Here is a 16,948-nt window from a genome sequence, read left to right on the forward strand (position 1 = left end):
CACATTGTAACTGGTCACTTGGTCCCCGCAAACCATTAGCTGTAACATACCCCTCAAGGAAAACTAGCTTGGAATGGGTCATAGCCAGCAGAGTGGTGTGATCTTTAAGAGCATCATTAAGATGCTCATACAGTTTCATGAAAGGAACAAGGGCGATGGTAATAGTCGACATCATAGTGAGTAGGTCGGGTTTATTTTTCCTACTAATCTGTTTTGCAGGGGAACTTCGCTCCTGCCCCCAAAGGAGTGTCGTATGAATTTGAAGTTCTTGGATTCTGATGCACAGGATTAGCAGATGTGATTTGTAAAGAGTCTGGATGTGTCAGGTCCGGAATCCCAGACTCTAGGTCTGATATCGGATCTCTACTATCTGAAGCTGGGAAGCCTCAGTATTAGTACTGGAGAAGTTTGGGTTTGATGCAAGGAACTGGTCAATTGCCGATTCATATAGCGGATAACCCTTGGTGACCGGTGATGATGACATTGTTTGGGCGTTCGGCATAACATGGCTCATTAAAGGATCAGACTTCGCATCATCAGCATAACATGGCTCATTAAAGGATCAGACTTCGCATCATCCGTCAGATTTTTAGTCAACGGGTCCTTGTTCTCATTCAAATAATCCTCTAGTGATTCCGCAGAATGGCTCATTTCTTGGGTTCTTGGGGCAGCCTTGTGCACGTGGGGTGCTTTGTTCTTGAGGCCCCAAGTAAATGAAGGCGGCAGAAGAGAGTTGTTTTTGTTTGGTCTAAAAAAAAAAAAAAGGTACAAAATTGTAAGAATTGGTGCGAGTTCGGAGTCTCATTATGGGGTTGTCTGTTGAGCCAGGTAGAACACTGCAAGCTGCTATGCCTTCCAGAATTTCCGCATCAGATGGATCATCCAATATTTGGGCCTCTGCTGCGCAAGGTGCTTTAAACATGTTGGTGGAGGGGAACGGTATACCCGCCCACGGCCTCTCACTAGGGCTTTTTTTTTTATATATATCCTAGGTTGATTGTGTATTTTAAATTGTTCTTTTGTGGTACGTGTGGGCAATGACGTACCTCAATTCTGTGTGAAACATGGGAATTGTTTTGTTGAATACCTGTATCCCGGTCGTTCATTATTCTTTAGGTGTTTTACCGACTTTTGGGTCGGACCCTGGTTTTCATGCAAGAGCAACTCTTTCCAACAGGTCACTTTTTGCGGTGGGACCTTGCCAGTTCTTAGTTACTTCTGGTTCATGCCGAGCTTCTAGTTGGACAGCAGGCGTGGTGTTTTCCATCAAGCTGTCTTGGACAATAGTCTCAGGAGGAATTTTATGCATTTGAGCTTCCATAGTCACGGCTCAGCTCCCAGGGGTAAAGTTGCATCAGGCATCACAATGGGAGTCAGCGCAAGAGTTGCAGTAGGAGCCTCATCCTGCTTTATGAGTTTGCAGCTCTCGCGGAAACACAGGGAAGGGCTCCATGAACATGCTGCAGGGGTCGGAAGTGTCGCAGGGCTCTGAGGTATGACCTTATCCGGATTTGTGGAAGGAATACCATTCATGGCAAGGTCTTTAATAGGAGGTGCCAAGGTCGTCGGAGGCAACACGGTCAATGTAGTATTTGGTTCAGGGGTGAGGGGACGCACAGCCAAGTAATCATTTGACATTTCCAAGTCAACCATCCCCCACCCTTTCTACAATAGTCTGTTAGCAACAATGTAGAATTTAAAGAAGCCACAGGATGTGGAACTATATCGACTAAAGTCCATCAGTGAGGATTAATGGATACAGTGTGTTGTATCGTTGGAGATGGCAGAAGAGAGATATTCAACGTTGTATGTTTTTTCTTACCCAATTCACTCTGAGGATGCGGCGAGGGGTCCAGAAGGGCATGTATTGCCACTATATCCAGAGAAACGTCTGGCGTTGTGGATGTGCCGAGATCACTGTCTTTCCTATTTTTGGAACTACGTAAAGTTCTGCCTTCTTCCATGGGGTCCGGTGCTCACGGCCCACCAGACACTCTGCTCATACTTAGTTACGCTTCGCTAGAGGGGCAGTTCTTATGGCAAAGCGAGCGTAGCTGGAGTTCAGTGGATGTAGACAAACAAAGCAGACTGTATTGTTCCTCGTTCTATGCAGTAAAGGTTTGCAATAAAGACATTCTGGTTTCTTCCAAATATGAATGAAGGCAAAGGTAATCAATCGGGTACCCTCTGCAGCCACACCTGACACTGCTCACATTCCGCATTTATATATCACTAGTTATACTTTGCAGATTCTGAGGTTGCATAAAGGAAAGGTTAAAGGAAGGAAAAAGGTTAAACAGGTTCTCGGGGAATGTGAGTATACTTCAATCTTCCAATTAAGTCTAGACAAGCCTTTCCCAGCAATAACAGTGTAAAACAAGTTACCACCTATGAGGGACAGAAATATCAAAGTCAATGGACTAGAAGAGTGGACTAGAAGAGTATGCAGGGAGCAAAGACAGCCAAAGTCAATTGAACCACAGTCTATGGAGCTGAGGCACTTCTTAGTTAATAAAAGGCCTTGCGCAAACTTCGAGAGTTTTGTAGAAATTGCTTGTAGGGTCACAAGCTGTTACAGTTGTGTAAATCAGAGTTGGAATAAACTCCAACAAAGTAGCCAATGCAAGTCTCAACTGAGAAGAGCACAGCTGAGGTAAGTATCCCAAGTCTAAACAGTACCTCTGCTTTTTGGTGCTTTTCGTTTTAGCCTTACTGCGTTTGGCTACCAACTGTGGCTAGTGACCAAACATTGCCATGTCACAAGATTTGTCGCTTGTCCACCAGCCATCTTGTATTTTAGCCTTCTTCCTGACCTGTGGGCTCAGGAAAATGTTCATATGGACTTCCAGTGCCCGGGAAAGCAGAGGCTTTTGGAGGAGCTACTGCAGGTCTATGTGTGTTTGCTGGCAGGATGTGGGCTGGGACTGTCTGGTCCCAATCCACAAAGGTGTGTGTGCGTCTCTGTGTGCCTCTGTGCCTGTTTCCGAGTGATGTGTGTGTGTCCGAGTGGTTGGTGTGTGTCCGAGTGGTTGGGGTGTGTGTGTGTCCGAGTGGTTGGGGGGATGGGGTGGGTGTGTGTGTGTGTGTGTCCGAGTGATGTGTGTGTGTCCGAGTGATGTGTGTGTGTCCGAGTGATGTGTGTGTGTGTCTGAGATATATGTGTGTGTGTGTCTGAGATATATGTGTGTGTGTGTCTGAGATATATGTGTGTGTGTGTCTGAGTGATGTGTGTGTGTGTCCGAGTCGGTCTGTCTAGTTCTACTATTGGCTAGTTGGAGTTTCTACTCTTACCTGGCTTTTGGGATAAGAAGAGGACACCTGCACCAACTCTAGAGAGATCCTGGAGAAACCTGAAGGAGCCAAGACTTCTGTCCAGCTGTGAAACCCATGAGAAGACCAGTGACCCATCTAATCTAAAGGAGGCCTGGCGACCAACTTCTGCTTCTGTCCTGGAAGAGCCCCGTCTTGACGATTTCCAGCAGTCCTGCGAAGGAGCTGCAACCCTTGGAGTTGAGGGAACATCCATTCCAGACGTCTGCTCAGTAACCTGTGAAGAAGAGCCTTTGGTAATGTCCTGTGACTGCCCTGTCGCTGAACAGCTCTGAGTTTGGCCTACTGTGCTGGTGAAGTCACTGATCCGCGTTGAGGCCTGGAACCTAGTGGATCCTCAGCTTGTCCTACAAGAATTACCTCTGAGAGATTTCGTTGTCCTAGCTTCAAGGGGACCAGAGATAGGAGGGGGGTCCAACCGTGACAAGCAAGTCCCTTTGCGTCGCCGTGCTGCGGTGACCACTGTCCGAAACACCTTACCCGAGTCCAGTCCTGAGAGGGGTCCTGCATCGTTTTTTGCAGCATTCTTCATCCGAGAGTCCTTGCACCAGCTAAAAATACCGACCAGAGATCTGCGCTGAAAGGCTGAGGCGGACGGCAGGAACAGCAACCTCTGATCATCTTCCATCGACCTGCAAAGTCCTGTGAAGAATCAGAGTACGGGGGGAGGGGGAGTTACAGTGGTTCTTACCTGCCCCTAAACTCCCTTTAAAAGTTTTGCTAACTTTTCTAAAACTTGTACAATACTTTGGCTTTGCCATTGCTTACTCACATAAGCCTTCTGAAAGTTGGGGACACTTTTGTTAGTTAGAATAACTTGTCCTCTAACCCTTGGAATCTTTCACTGGACCCCAGAGACCCTAACTTCATGTTTTCCAGCATTACAAATTGTGTCAGAACTTTTCCTGAACTTTTGGGCAGACAACTTAGGCAAGGATTTTAGAAGTTGGGGTTAATTCTCTGTGAACCTGTAGTGCATAAACAGATCTATACTTTCCTTTGCAGGGGTTTTATCTGTATTATAAAGTTCTACACGTGTAAACTTATTAGGGCAAGTAGAGCTTTCCTCACCCAAGCCAGCTGCATCATCATTGCCAATGCCCTAATACTTTCCAAACTTCACTACTGCAATGCTCTGTATTTGGGAGCTAACAAATACATCATTGACAAAATTCAAACATTGCAAAACAATGCCCTTAGAACTGCCCTCAACCTACCCTCTAAAGAACACATTTTCAACACTAGAAGAAAACACAAATGGTTCAAAATTAGTGACAGAATCTCACTTAAGACAGCCTCACTCACCTTCAAATGTCTCAATATTACAGCCCCACCCCGTACCTAGCAGCCAGAATTGTAAGAAAAACTTCCACCCGCCCCACCAGAGCCGCCGACTCCTACTTCCTTCAGAAACCCAAATTTAGACTAAAAAAAAAAAAAAACAGGCGGCGGCAGCAGCTTCCCAGTTAAGGCAGCCCAATACTGGAATGCTCTCCCACTTGACATCAGAACAGACCAGTCGTACTATAGCTTCAGACGGAATATTCTCGCATGGCTACAGTCCAATGATCCCCTCGACTAATCAAGTACTATCCCTACCTATTAACCTGACTATACATATGTTTATCTCCCAACTGTTTTCTTTTTCATGTGATGTAATGTGTATATTTATACTATGCCTGCAACTAAGTTTTTAAGCAATCTTGTTTTCCTGTTCTATGTAGCGCCATACAAAAACAATAAACAAACATTATGCCCTACTCTAGTGACTGTATATATGCATTCTATTACTAGTGTTGTGTGATACATCTACCTGTTAGCAGTCATTTTTCATAGTGATATTTGGCCATAAATAAATATTTGTATACTACTGTCCAAGTGTACTTTGAGACTTCCATTGGATGTACACATAGTGGACCCTTTACAAGCTCACCACCCCTTGAGACTTAGCCTAGACCACTCGTCACTGCTACCTTGAACTGGTTTGTGTTAGGGAGAAGTAACAAGTTACCTGTAACTGTTGTTCTCCAGCATGGGTCTGGCATGGATTCACATGCTCATGAATATTCCCAGACAAGCTGGGAATCCTCGGTAAAGAAAAAAATCAGTTTCAGTTTTACTTCTGAACTGTCTTTCTCCTAACAACCAATCACTGGTCTCTGGGTCATACTGCCCCAGCCAATGACTGCCCTCTACTTAGGCCCCTCACCTTCAGACTTGGTAGCACGTAAAGTGGCAGTAAGACCAAGAGAAGAGCCGCTGAGGGTTCGCATGTGAATCCATGCCAGACACATGCTGGAGAACAAAAGTTACAGATAAGTAACTTGTTCCTTCTCCATCATGGGGTCTGGCATGGATTCACATGCTCAAACAAAGAATTCATAGCAGTACACACATGCACAACCATGGGAGGTGGCAAGGCTCAACATTAAGCATCTCAGCATCTCAACATTAAACCTCTCTTACCTCCTCACCAGGCTCACCTTCCAACGAACAGGTTGCGCAGCACTGCCTGGCCGACTCTTGACTCCTCCCTGGAATCCCTGTCAACGCAGTAGACGTTCGTGAAGGTGTGCGTCGACCTCCATGTAGCAGCCCTGCAGATGTCAAGCCGGGGCACACCAGACAGGAACGCCGTAGATGCAGAGATCGCTCTGGTCGAATGGGATCTCGGACAGCCAGGCAATGGTCGGTTTGCCGGCCGGTGACAATTGGTGATGCAGCTAGAGAGCCACCTGAAAATGGAAGCCTTGGAGAGGACCTTCCCATGGTTCACAGGGCCAAAGTCTTCCAGAAACTCTTCGTGCGGTCCACATAGAACTTCAGTGCTCTAGCCACATCCAGCAGTGCAAAATCCTCTCAGCCGGCGACGAAGGAGTCGGGAAGCATACAGGTAACACCAAGGGCTTGTTAAGATGAAAGTCCGACGGCACCTTGGGCATGAAGGAGGGGTGCGTCCGCAGCACTACCCTTGTCTCGTGGAATGTCAAATAAGGTGGTTTACAAGAGGGCCTGGATATCTCCCACTCGCCGTGCGGAGGTGATGGCCACAAGAAAAGCTGTTTTCCACTACAAGATTTTCAGGGGCACCGAAAGCATAGGCTCGAACAGAGCTCCCACGCCGGGGCCTTTATCGGTGGGAACGAGCGAAATAGTCCTTTGATGAATTCCTTGACTAATCGATGCAACCACAAGGATGATCGTCCAGGAGATCTGGTGTAGCAGGAGATAGCGCCAGATGAACTTTGATGGAAGCATGGGCCAGTACAGCCTTGGCCAACGACAGCAAATACAGAAGTACCTGCAGAGCCGTGACTAGTAGAGGCTCGATCTTCTGTGCACGGCACCAAACAGCGAACCTTTTCCATTTATGTCCGTAGCATTTAAAAGTAGACAATGCTCTGGCCTTGGCAAGCACTTCATTGCAGTCCGCTGGGAGATCGTAGCCCACAAATTCTAACACTGCAGGAGCCAGGCCTGCAGGTTCAGCGATCCTGGATCGTGGTGCAGAATTGCACCTCCTTCCCTGGCAAGAAGATCTGCGACCACCAGAAATTTGACTGGAGGGGCCACCAACATGTCGAGAAGGTCCGGGTACCATATCTGTCTCGGCCACGCCGGTGCCACGAGGATCATCCTGCACCGGCCCCGTCCGAGATGGACTAGTCGAAGAAGCAACAGAGGAAACGCATATAGGAACAGGCCTTCCCAGGGGAATGAGACTGCGTCCCCCATGCTCCCCGACTGGGGAAACCTGCTGGCAAATCTCCCGCACTTTTTGTTCGTCGGCGTCACAAATAGATCAATCTGGGGATTGCCCCATATGCGGAACAGGTGATCCACTTGGTCCTGCCGAAGCTCCCACTCGTAGCAAGAGCGGAGCTCCCTGCTGAGGGAGTCCGCAACTGTGTTCTTCACTCCTGCCATGAGGAACATCCCCTCGGTGACGGCCCAGTGCCAACGTTCCTGCGCTTCTTTGGAGACCGCCGGGGACCTGGTGCCACCTGCTTCCTGATGTAGTACATGGTGGTGGCGTTCTCCGTGAAGACCCGCACCACCTTGCCCTTGAGGGACAGAAGGAAAGACTTGAGGGCCCAAAACACTGCCCGCAGCTCCGAAAAGTTGATGTGCAACGCTTTCTCCTCCGTCAGCCACAGGCCTCTTGCGTGAAGGCTTCCAGTGTGTGCTCCCCATCCTTTCAGGGAGGTGTCCGTCACTGTCTCCTGGTAAGGCAGGGTCTGGAAATCCACACGGCCCGACAGATGCGCGCAAACTCCCCCACCACCGTATCGCTCAACGGACACTCTCAGTGAGTGTGATCTTGTCCTCAAAGCTTTCCGACAGTTGTATCCAGCGGGCATCGAAGAACACCTGCAATGGACACATCCGCAGCCTGCACAATCGAATGAAGTATATGCATGACGACAACATGCCGAGCAGAGACTTGATGGACCTCGCCCTTGCTATCTTGCCGAAGATGGCCGCTATCCTCTCCTCCGAAGACGCCAGGCACGACACCATGTCGAGTCGGGTTCCCAGAAACAGCTCCCATGAAAACCATTGGCACCGACTTCAATCCGAAGGGAAGGGCCTTCAACTGGTAATGTTGGCCTTGAACCACGAAGCGAATAAACTTGTGGTGCCCCTTGTGGATGGGGATGTGAAAGTAAGCATCCTCCAGGTCCAGCAACGACAGGAAATCTCCCTCTTCTAGCTGTCGTAGAACATGCTGAATAGTCACCTTCCGGAACTTTTGGGACCTGATGTACTTGTTCAGAAGACGGAGGTGTAGGATGGGACTCTATCCGCCAGTCGTCTTTTTGACGAGGAAGTAACGAGAGTACAGTCTGGAGCCTCTTTGGGACGAGCTCTATCGCGCCCTTCCTTAACATGGCCTTCACCACCAGCAGGAGCTGAGGGATGTGGTTTTCCTGCCGGACCACTGGTGGCATTCGTGGACACTTTCGTTGAAATTCCAGTGCATGTCCGTGGGCGAGAGCGTCCAGCACCCAACAGTTGGAGATGGTCTTCCACACGCTGATGAAATTTGCCCACTGGGGTGCACGGGTGGGGGCCCAACGCCACGGTCGGTTCAATCCTGTTTTGACATTGAAGCACCGCCTTGGGGACCTTGACAACAAAGACGTCCTCATCCAGATTTGGCACGCCCCCTCTAGGTATCCTGGGCCGACGAGTGGTAGGGTTGACTGTACGATGAAGTACCTCCACCGAATCCTTAGGAAGAACCTTGGGATTTTCCACCGGAAGTCAGAAAGGACGGCCGTCATTGTTGGAGCGTGCCCAAGGCACGAGCCGTCTGTGTCCGCATTGATGGTCTAAAGAGACTCGTCCACTGTCTTACCGAACAAATTTTCCCTGAACGGCATGTCCAACACCCTCGACTTAACATCCTGGCGAAAATTAGTGGCCCTCAGCCAGCCCCGCTGATGAAGGCAAAGGCTGTTGCCCATTTGGCGGAAGAGTGAGTCGGCAATGTCTGTGGGCACTGTAATGGCGTTGTTCCGAAGCCACCTCGCCTTCCTGTAGGATCTCCAAAGCTTCCACCCTCTTGTCTTCGGGAAGTAAGTCCAGGAGGAGAGCGATCTTGATCCAGAGCTCCCCGTTGTAACGTGCCACAATAGCGAGGGCATTTGCGGCATTGATGGTCGTCGCTGCCGACGTGATAACTTCGCCCCATGGCATCCAACTTCTTTCCCTCACTGTCTGGGGGGGGGGGGAGGGGAGTAGGCCGCCCGAAGATTTCTTCTTGGCTGCTGCCGAAACCATAGTCTTGAGATGGCTGTAAGCACTTGGGCGCAGAGTCCGGCACCCTGTATTTCTTCTCATAAGGGTCCCTCTTCGCCAGGCCGAGGAAGGGTTTTTCATGAGGGACAACCCCTCGTCCCAAATGTCATCCAAGAGCAGGATCAAAAGTGGGGTCTTCATCTCGCGGCGCTGGTAAAGGCGGCTTAGGCTGGTCCTCCAGGCCCTCAACGCCCTGCAGCTCCTCGTAGTCACCTTTGTCATCGCCCCCGTCGGGATCCTTCCGTAGGGCTTGCTCTCGACGCATCGTTCCTCCTGAAAGGTCTGGAGGTTGGTAAGCTCCTCTTCTGAGGAGATATCCGTGCCCTGGAGGGCTAGCGTACCCCCCCCCTCCTCTGCAACCAAGGGAGACGATTCGGTGAAATGAGGCATTTTCTCCAGTGTCTTTTCGATGGGCTGAAAAGACTCCCCCCGCCCTCCTGTCAGGCAGGGATACTCTTGCCTTCGGGGTCATGCCCTGCAGATCCGCCTCAGCGGCCTTCGCGAGGGACGCCACTACTCCTTCGATGGAAGGGGCCTTCACTGCCTTGGTCAAGCGAAGGCCTTCACCTTAAGTGGAGGGTCTGAGCCCCGCTCCCCCTTGGCCTTCTCTGTAGGGCCTGTCTGGGTCTTCTCCAAGAGCTTGCCCGGATGGTCCGACTTCCTCTTCTTTGAAGATCCGGAGCATTGGCTCTTGGTCGAAGGCGCTGGAGACGCTGTACTCTCCCTGCCCACCTGTCAAGGAACTGAAGTAGTTGGATCCTGCAGGAGTGAAGCTGGCCCACCAAACCCCCTAAGCCTGCCTGCTCAACAATCCAACTTTATAAAACTATTGGCCAGGCAAACCCAAGGGGAAAGGGGAATGGAGAAAACAACAAAAGACAAGAACTCCCACTGCAGGTACTTCAGACTTTCCTCACTGGAACTTTCAATTCAGTAGGGTTCCTAAAAGAAAAATACACCTTTTAAAACATATTGTCTTTCTATTCATCCATCTGATGTTTTCTCACTGTCTATTGATTCCAATTACCTGTAGCCTAAGCTTGCATTGCCATTAGGCTGCTTCTAGGGACGTCTAAGATGACTGTGGTACTCTCAATACTTTATCTTCAACTCATCTATCTTCTCCCTTGATCTCATTACCTCTTGAATCCTTTTCCAAAAAAAACATTGTGATTAATGGCGATACCTTACAGGCTATAGTGAATGATAACTTATCTTCTTAATCTAAATTACCTGCTGTATTTTCGTCGTAGCCCTTATTACATTCAGCTAGAAGGAATTTTCCAAAATAGACTGCTGCGAGTTCTTCTAAATATAGTCTTAGTAAAATTCTGGTCAGCTGCTCTCACTTGCCCTTCTGCGTGGATGAACACTCATCAGATAAGCTACTTGAAACTGACACCTTCTCGTTCGCGCTGTGTATGCTACTCAAAGCATGTCTCTGGTTGTTATTTATATATATTTTGAAGATGCCGATAACTGTGGAAAGTTAAAATCTGCTTATCTAACAAACACTGAGTAAACAACATATACTTCCCATAGGATCTTGTTCGTACAATGAGCAACGAAGAAAACTGAACGAAGAGCGTTGGAAGTCCACAAAATGGCCGCGGCGTCGGATGGTCCTTTCTTCCAATGTCTGCGCTCGCTCGTAGATAAATACAATACGCGCCGGGAAACATTCGTACGGAGAACCACTATAAACTGTTAGTTCTTTGTTTTAGAATTGTTATGTACATTAGTAACGCGACGGTAGCGATCCGCACACCTTGTTAATATAATACAATTATTTACATCAAAGAATAAATCGCTAATGTCTTTTGGTGTATTTCCTTAAGGAACTTGTTTACTCTTCAAAATAAATATTGAAACTCAAAATTAATATAACACATTCAAAACAGGTTTCTCCTAAAACTTCAATTGAGCTCAGTTATACAGTCCATACTTTGAATATTTCACAATAGGGAATTCACTTAGCTCAGTCCTTGAAAGATGTGCAAAGAACTCTGCAACTTCAGCTTCCTGGTTTATGCTGGAAATTCTTCCACTAATTTTCTGCTTCGTTATTGAATCTAAACTTACAACTAGAGATTCTACTATCTTAATTATACTTTTACTGTATTTTTCACAGAGCTAAGGAAAACATGACCTACTCTAATGAATACTTTAATGAAAGGTAGTTTAGAACTAATTAGAACATTCCAAATGACAACACAATGCTTCCTGCTATGAACTAAACCAATCACTGCTAGCTAGGTGTTCCACCATCTTGACTTGGAAGATTTTCCTCTTTCTATAATGAAAGTGAGTTAAAGAAAATCGAGTAAGTCTAGAAAAGAAAATGAAATCTTTTAATTCTCTACCCAGGGCTTGTACAATACTTAACTAACCCCCTTTTCTACCTTTCCTAAAATTATATTTAACACAGCCTATTCTCATAGAGCCCTTGCCAATGTGAGATACAAAATGTGAAAACCTGACACCACCACGGAGCCTGTTGCAACGGCCCTCCAGGTGGCAGTGGACTCGCGGTGCTACACCACCACGGAGCCTGTTGCAACGGCCCTCCCGGTGGCAGTGGACTTGCGGTGCTTAGCTTTATGTTGAGCACACGCAGGAGGGGGGCTCTCAAAGGATTTAGAAGACCGCTCAACTTTCTTCTTCTTCTGGGCAGGGGAGGCACGCTGATGGAACTCACCCAGAGCAGGAGACTTGGCCTGCAGCCACTCATTGAGACACCTGCGCTGATCGTTCAGCGTGCGGGGTACCATCTCCTGACAAGACGCACAGTCATCCTCCACGTGCGTCGGGTCTGAGTGCAGGCAGTAAAGGCACATGGAATGTCCGGCCGAAAAGACATTCCGCAGGTTGCAGTCGGGGCAAACCTTGAAAAGAGGCACCGAGTCCTTCTCATCCGCCATGTCCACGCAGCGTAGATCTTGAAGAAGCTTCTGGAATCCTCCAATAAGTTAACTCGACAAAATTCGCCCTTGAGGGGTGCTGAAGAATCCGAAAGGGGTCCCTGTTAATCGGAAGGTGGATCGATGGAGCTTGAGGCTCTATAGACCGAAAAAAAAGCTAAACTCTTCGGAAAAAAATAAATAAAATTGCAAAACGCAGTAAAAGCTCAAGCGTTATAGCACGAGGACTCCCAACACTTGAACATGCAGTACAAATCTGAAGATGGCTGCCAGAGGAGGGGCTTAGGTAGAGGACAGTCATTGGCTGGGGGCAGTATCACCCAGAGACCAGTGATTGGTTGTTAGGAGAAAGATAGTTTCTGAAATGAAACTGATTTTTTCTTTACTGAGGGTTCCCACCCCGACGACAGGGGAATATTCATGAGCATGTGAATCCATGCCAGACCCCATGCTGGAGAATTCTCAGAAATGTGCTGATTCCCTCTAGAGACCCCCAGCAACTTTGCTGGATTTTGAGGATTTTTTTTAACCTGGAGAGAGTGGGAGATTTCTTTTTCCCACTCTCTCGTGTATTTTGAAGTGATTTTGTACTGTTTTCTCTTTTGGTTGTGGAGTCTGACAAACTCCATAGTCGTCATCTTTGCAATGTGACACACAGCACCTTCAGTGCAGTGGCACGGGGAAGTCTCTTACATTTCCCAAAGGTTCAAATCCCTTCTCTTTTAGGAGAAACTACTGTTTCCAAGAGCAGTGAAGTGAAATTTACTTTACTTACAATTTGTAACTTTATAGTCCCAGCACACACTATCTTACCATATGGTGCTGGAGGGGTTACTTAGTATCCGCTTTGTCTAGTTTCTCATGTAACATTTTTGTGTGACCCATTCTACAATTAACGGCTGGTGACAGTGGTTTACTTTTTACTACCATTGTGTGTTTTTACTGCGGGCTGCGTTTGCATTTTTTGCAATTTCTTGCTGGAAAGGTGCTTGAGATGCGCTAAACCAGGTTTGGTCCCTTTGTTCGTTTTTTCTTTGGCAGGACTCACGAGTGAAGCCCGCCTCTGGCTCCAATGAGTCTGGCAGGGGCAGAAAGTGAGGGAGGTGCCCTGTGCGTAATCCCCTTGGTTACAGGAATGCACCCAAAGGTGATTGGCCGGCTAGCTGTCCTCGGAGGACAGCCACCCTGCTGTGTGATTGACAGCTAAGCTGGAATGAATGGGAGAAACCTGCATAAAAGGCAGGACTTTTTGGCTTGAAAGGCAGTCTCGACCACTGGACGAAAGAATCAGAAGAAGAACTTGGAAGAGACGTTTGCTGCAACTCCTGGACCTTTGGTTTGCCCGGGGGAAGCCCTGCTGCTGTGCTAAAGCTCCGAATTAGTTTCAACTAGAGAAGCTCCGCAAGGATGACTTCTCCCCCTTAGGTTGGTGGAACCAATCAACCATAAAGTGAACTTGTTTGGACATCCTCTCTGAGCTGGCGGTACTGCCACTGCTGCTGCTTCTTGAAGCAAAGTGCCAAGGAGAGGAACACCAGGTTGTGTGGATCGCTTTAAGTCAGACCTGAGCGCGAGGAAGATCGTCCAGACTTCCCTGAAGCAGGACTAACCAAGTCTGAGCCACCTCAACTGAGTGCTGGGCCCCAGATGCAAGGAAAGTCTGAAGTGGTATCTGAGAACTGCACTGTTGCTATTTGCTGTAGATGCGAGGAGCCGAAACCGCAAAGTGCCGCTGAATTGAAGTTTGCCCATTGCTGCTGCCGCCGACCTTCCCATTGCAGGAGTCCCCAAACGTCCTCCCTCTTGTCCCCACGACTGAGGCTCAGGAACAACAGGGTCTGCAGAGCTGCACAGGAACAGAAGCCAGCTGGAACCATTTCTTCTAACCAAAGGTACTGTAAACCTAAGAGGACTTACCTCTCGTTATGTAGCCTTACTTGCTTTCAGTTGACTGGTCTTGGTTGCCACTGTAGAGTTGCTTGCAGCTTTACCCCGCACAAGCCTCCCAGCTTGTGGCCCTTCAAGTGAGTCTTATTTCTACAAACTTTTTTAAAAACATTGTGCAAGACTTTTACTTACCTGAAAAGAAGATCTTCATCTCCCCTAGACTTTGCTCAACTAACATTGCTCCCTGAGACTCTTCTCACCTCTGACTCTGTGGCTTTACCTTTACCCCAGGAAAGGGTTAAATGTACTCGACATTGGAAGGTTTAAAATGTACTTACCTGTTTATGAATTATTTGTTAACCTTTGTTTTATTCCCCAATCTAACCTTCACACCAAACTCAGTATTGCTCTAAAGGTACCAGTGATGTATCAATGTCCACAGTATCCTAGCTATTTAAGTCACCTGAGGGTGTACGAAGTGTGTGTGCCATCCCCAATGGGTATCCATCTGATTTAGAGAAACAGTGCGTTTTGAAGTGTATTATAATTGTTGCATGTTTTGCTCCCTTCTGAATAGGGCTTATATAACAAATTAATAATTGTTTAATCAAGAAACTTTGAGTGCAAGTGTTTATTTGAATAACTGTCACTGTGAAACGGTTACAACCCTACTGCTCACATTGACCCCTCTTGAGATAAACCTGGCTGCTCTGCCACACTACCAACCTGTGTAGTACAGACTTCTACCAAAGGTTGGGTTCCTATTGCCAGGAGGTCAAGGTTGCTGTAGTTCTCCACAGGATACTAAACACAATCTCACGCCACTCCTTGAGCTGGACTTGTTTGCCTTCTTTCCTTGAGGAGAGTCACCTCTCGCTTCGTCAGAAGGTTTCTACGTCTGGGCACAGTCGATTGGGATTTCTTAGGGAATCTACCCACCACCAATTTCCCCTTACACTCCTTCAGAGCTTTTTCGGTCATCGATTTGACACTTTGAACAGGCCGTGGTCTTGTGGTCCACACCGAGACACCACAAGCATACTCGATGCAGAAGAGTCAGCGACATCTTGGCATCGCAGTATTGACACTTTTTAAACCAGGTCTTCGGGATAGTCAGTGTCGAGGACTAAGACATTTCTGGATATTTCTCGAGGACATTTCTGAAGTGCTGTAGTTCTTGAAGCGTAAGCTTACTCGGAAAAACTGAACTGCATCCAACGGGCGCTGTGCGTGCTATATATGCCTGTGAGGACATCCTCGAGACTGAGGCCCTCGAGGGACATCGAGTTGACTGCATCCACCCACAGCACACACTGTCGACATTTTTTTCCGAAGAAGCTGAAGCTGAATATTGGAGATATCCAAGATGAGGAATCAGTGGGATAAACATCCAGTCGAAAGAAAGTTACCGGGAGTAAGTAACTTGTTCTTCTCAGTCACACAGTTCAATTGCCCAACCCAGGTTTTCAGCCAGCACAATTCCTAATTTAACACAGAACTCTGCGGCAAAACAGGTGCACTGTGAAGGGGAGATGCAATCTAAGTATATAGGAGTCGGTTATTGAATTTCATATAATGGGGTAAAGGTTTCTAACCAGTTGGAACCTGTGATAAATGAAACTAAGTTGTGTGAACTCTAACTAGGGGATGAGGCTATGCCCAAATATGGAAAGGCCCTAAAGAGGGGTGTAGTCTAAATATGAAACAGGCAATTATAAGTTAAAGAGGATGGTGCTTAGATGAATGTATCCAATAAGAAGTGTGGGAACTGAAGGGAATATGGTTAAATTGTATAGGTTTAACCAATGATGTGTGGGAGGATTGACTAACAAATCCTTTGGGCGTGCTTTAACTGTTGCAAATTGTATAAAATGCCTGTTTGTATGGTTCAGGGACACAGGTTAGTTTGACCTTGATGTCATCTAACCCCTCCGGCCCTTTGTACAATAAACTTGCTTTACGGACAAAGTGTGTACGTACTATTTAAGGGTGGGCCTGCTTTTGGTTACGGTGATCAAAAGGCCCACTCCTACAGCCTTGAGAAAATATCGACTGATATCTGCTGCGCTGATTCAAAAGGCTGTGGTCTCTATGCTAAGCAACAGCATGGTCTCAAGTGAGGCCCCTAAGAGCTGGAAAAGATACTGCAAAGGTGCAGGAATTCCACTTGTCAAAAATGCTGCACCCTTGATAAGTATCACTTATTTAGAGTATTTAAATGAGCACAATCCAGATTTTTACTTAAACATAGCAAAGATTCTATGACACAAAGGCACTATTAAAAGGAGATCATTTGGCGATCAACCGAATAAAAAAGAAATTTCAAGACTACGTTTTTTTATGGACAGTCTACTTGAAGTAACCTCGTGGTAGGGCCCCAGTGTACAGAGGGCCATTAGCAGCTTTTACTATCGTCACAGCATTGGGTTCCTTTGAACCGATCATCGTACCTGGATTCTTAAGATCTCCCTTCTCAAAACGTGGCTTCACTTGCTGAAGAGGGCTTCGACTGCGATAATTTATCTTGACTTTGTCTCCTGGCCCAGGTTCCTCTCTTGCTGTTCTATGGTGAGTGGCAACTAGCAGAAAACAATGCAAGAAATAAACATAATATAAAGAAAAGCAAGGATTTGGGGGGCGGAGGGATTTGCAATGAGCAGAAGTTACATTTTAAGCCCCAAAGAATATACAGCATGTTCCGTACTAAGAATAAATGGCAATTTGATAATTAATAGCCTGCCCTAAAGCAAGTCAGCTCGAAACCACCACAGTCATCTAAAAACACAACTGAGATTTAATTCAAAGGCTCAAAGCACACAACTAAAACTGAATGCTCCTTTTTCTCTTGCACGTTGAAGGTTCACGCCTGTCTAGAGACACTACATTTAGTGTCGAAGGCTTGAGGAAATGAAGAGGGGGGGGGAGAGAAACAAAACATTCCAAATGTTAATTTCTCATGCATTTTCCTTTTTTCACCATGGGCGCCAATGCATCATTTTCATTTC

General features: G+C 47.2%; 1 protein-coding gene across 6 annotated transcripts in view; it reads right to left on the reverse strand.

The window, feature by feature from the left end:
- The window catches only part of LOC138472139 (cyclin-dependent kinase 11B-like), a 945,042-nt gene that overhangs the window by 493,178 nt on the left and 434,916 nt on the right, over positions 1–16,948 (reverse strand). For all 6 annotated transcript variants that reach the window (XM_069610151.1, XM_069610152.1, XM_069610149.1 and 3 more), the window contains one exon: positions 16,394–16,522. In XM_069610151.1, the coding sequence (XP_069466252.1) occupies positions 16,394–16,522 (129 nt within the window). The remainder of the gene's footprint in view (positions 1–16,393; positions 16,523–16,948) is intronic.

The sequence above is a fragment of the Ambystoma mexicanum genome, chromosome 8 (genome assembly GCF_040938575.1).
Source record: "Ambystoma mexicanum isolate Mex_15411 chromosome 8, UKY_AmexF1_1, whole genome shotgun sequence".
NCBI classification, from domain to species: domain Eukaryota; kingdom Metazoa; phylum Chordata; class Amphibia; order Caudata; family Ambystomatidae; genus Ambystoma; species Ambystoma mexicanum.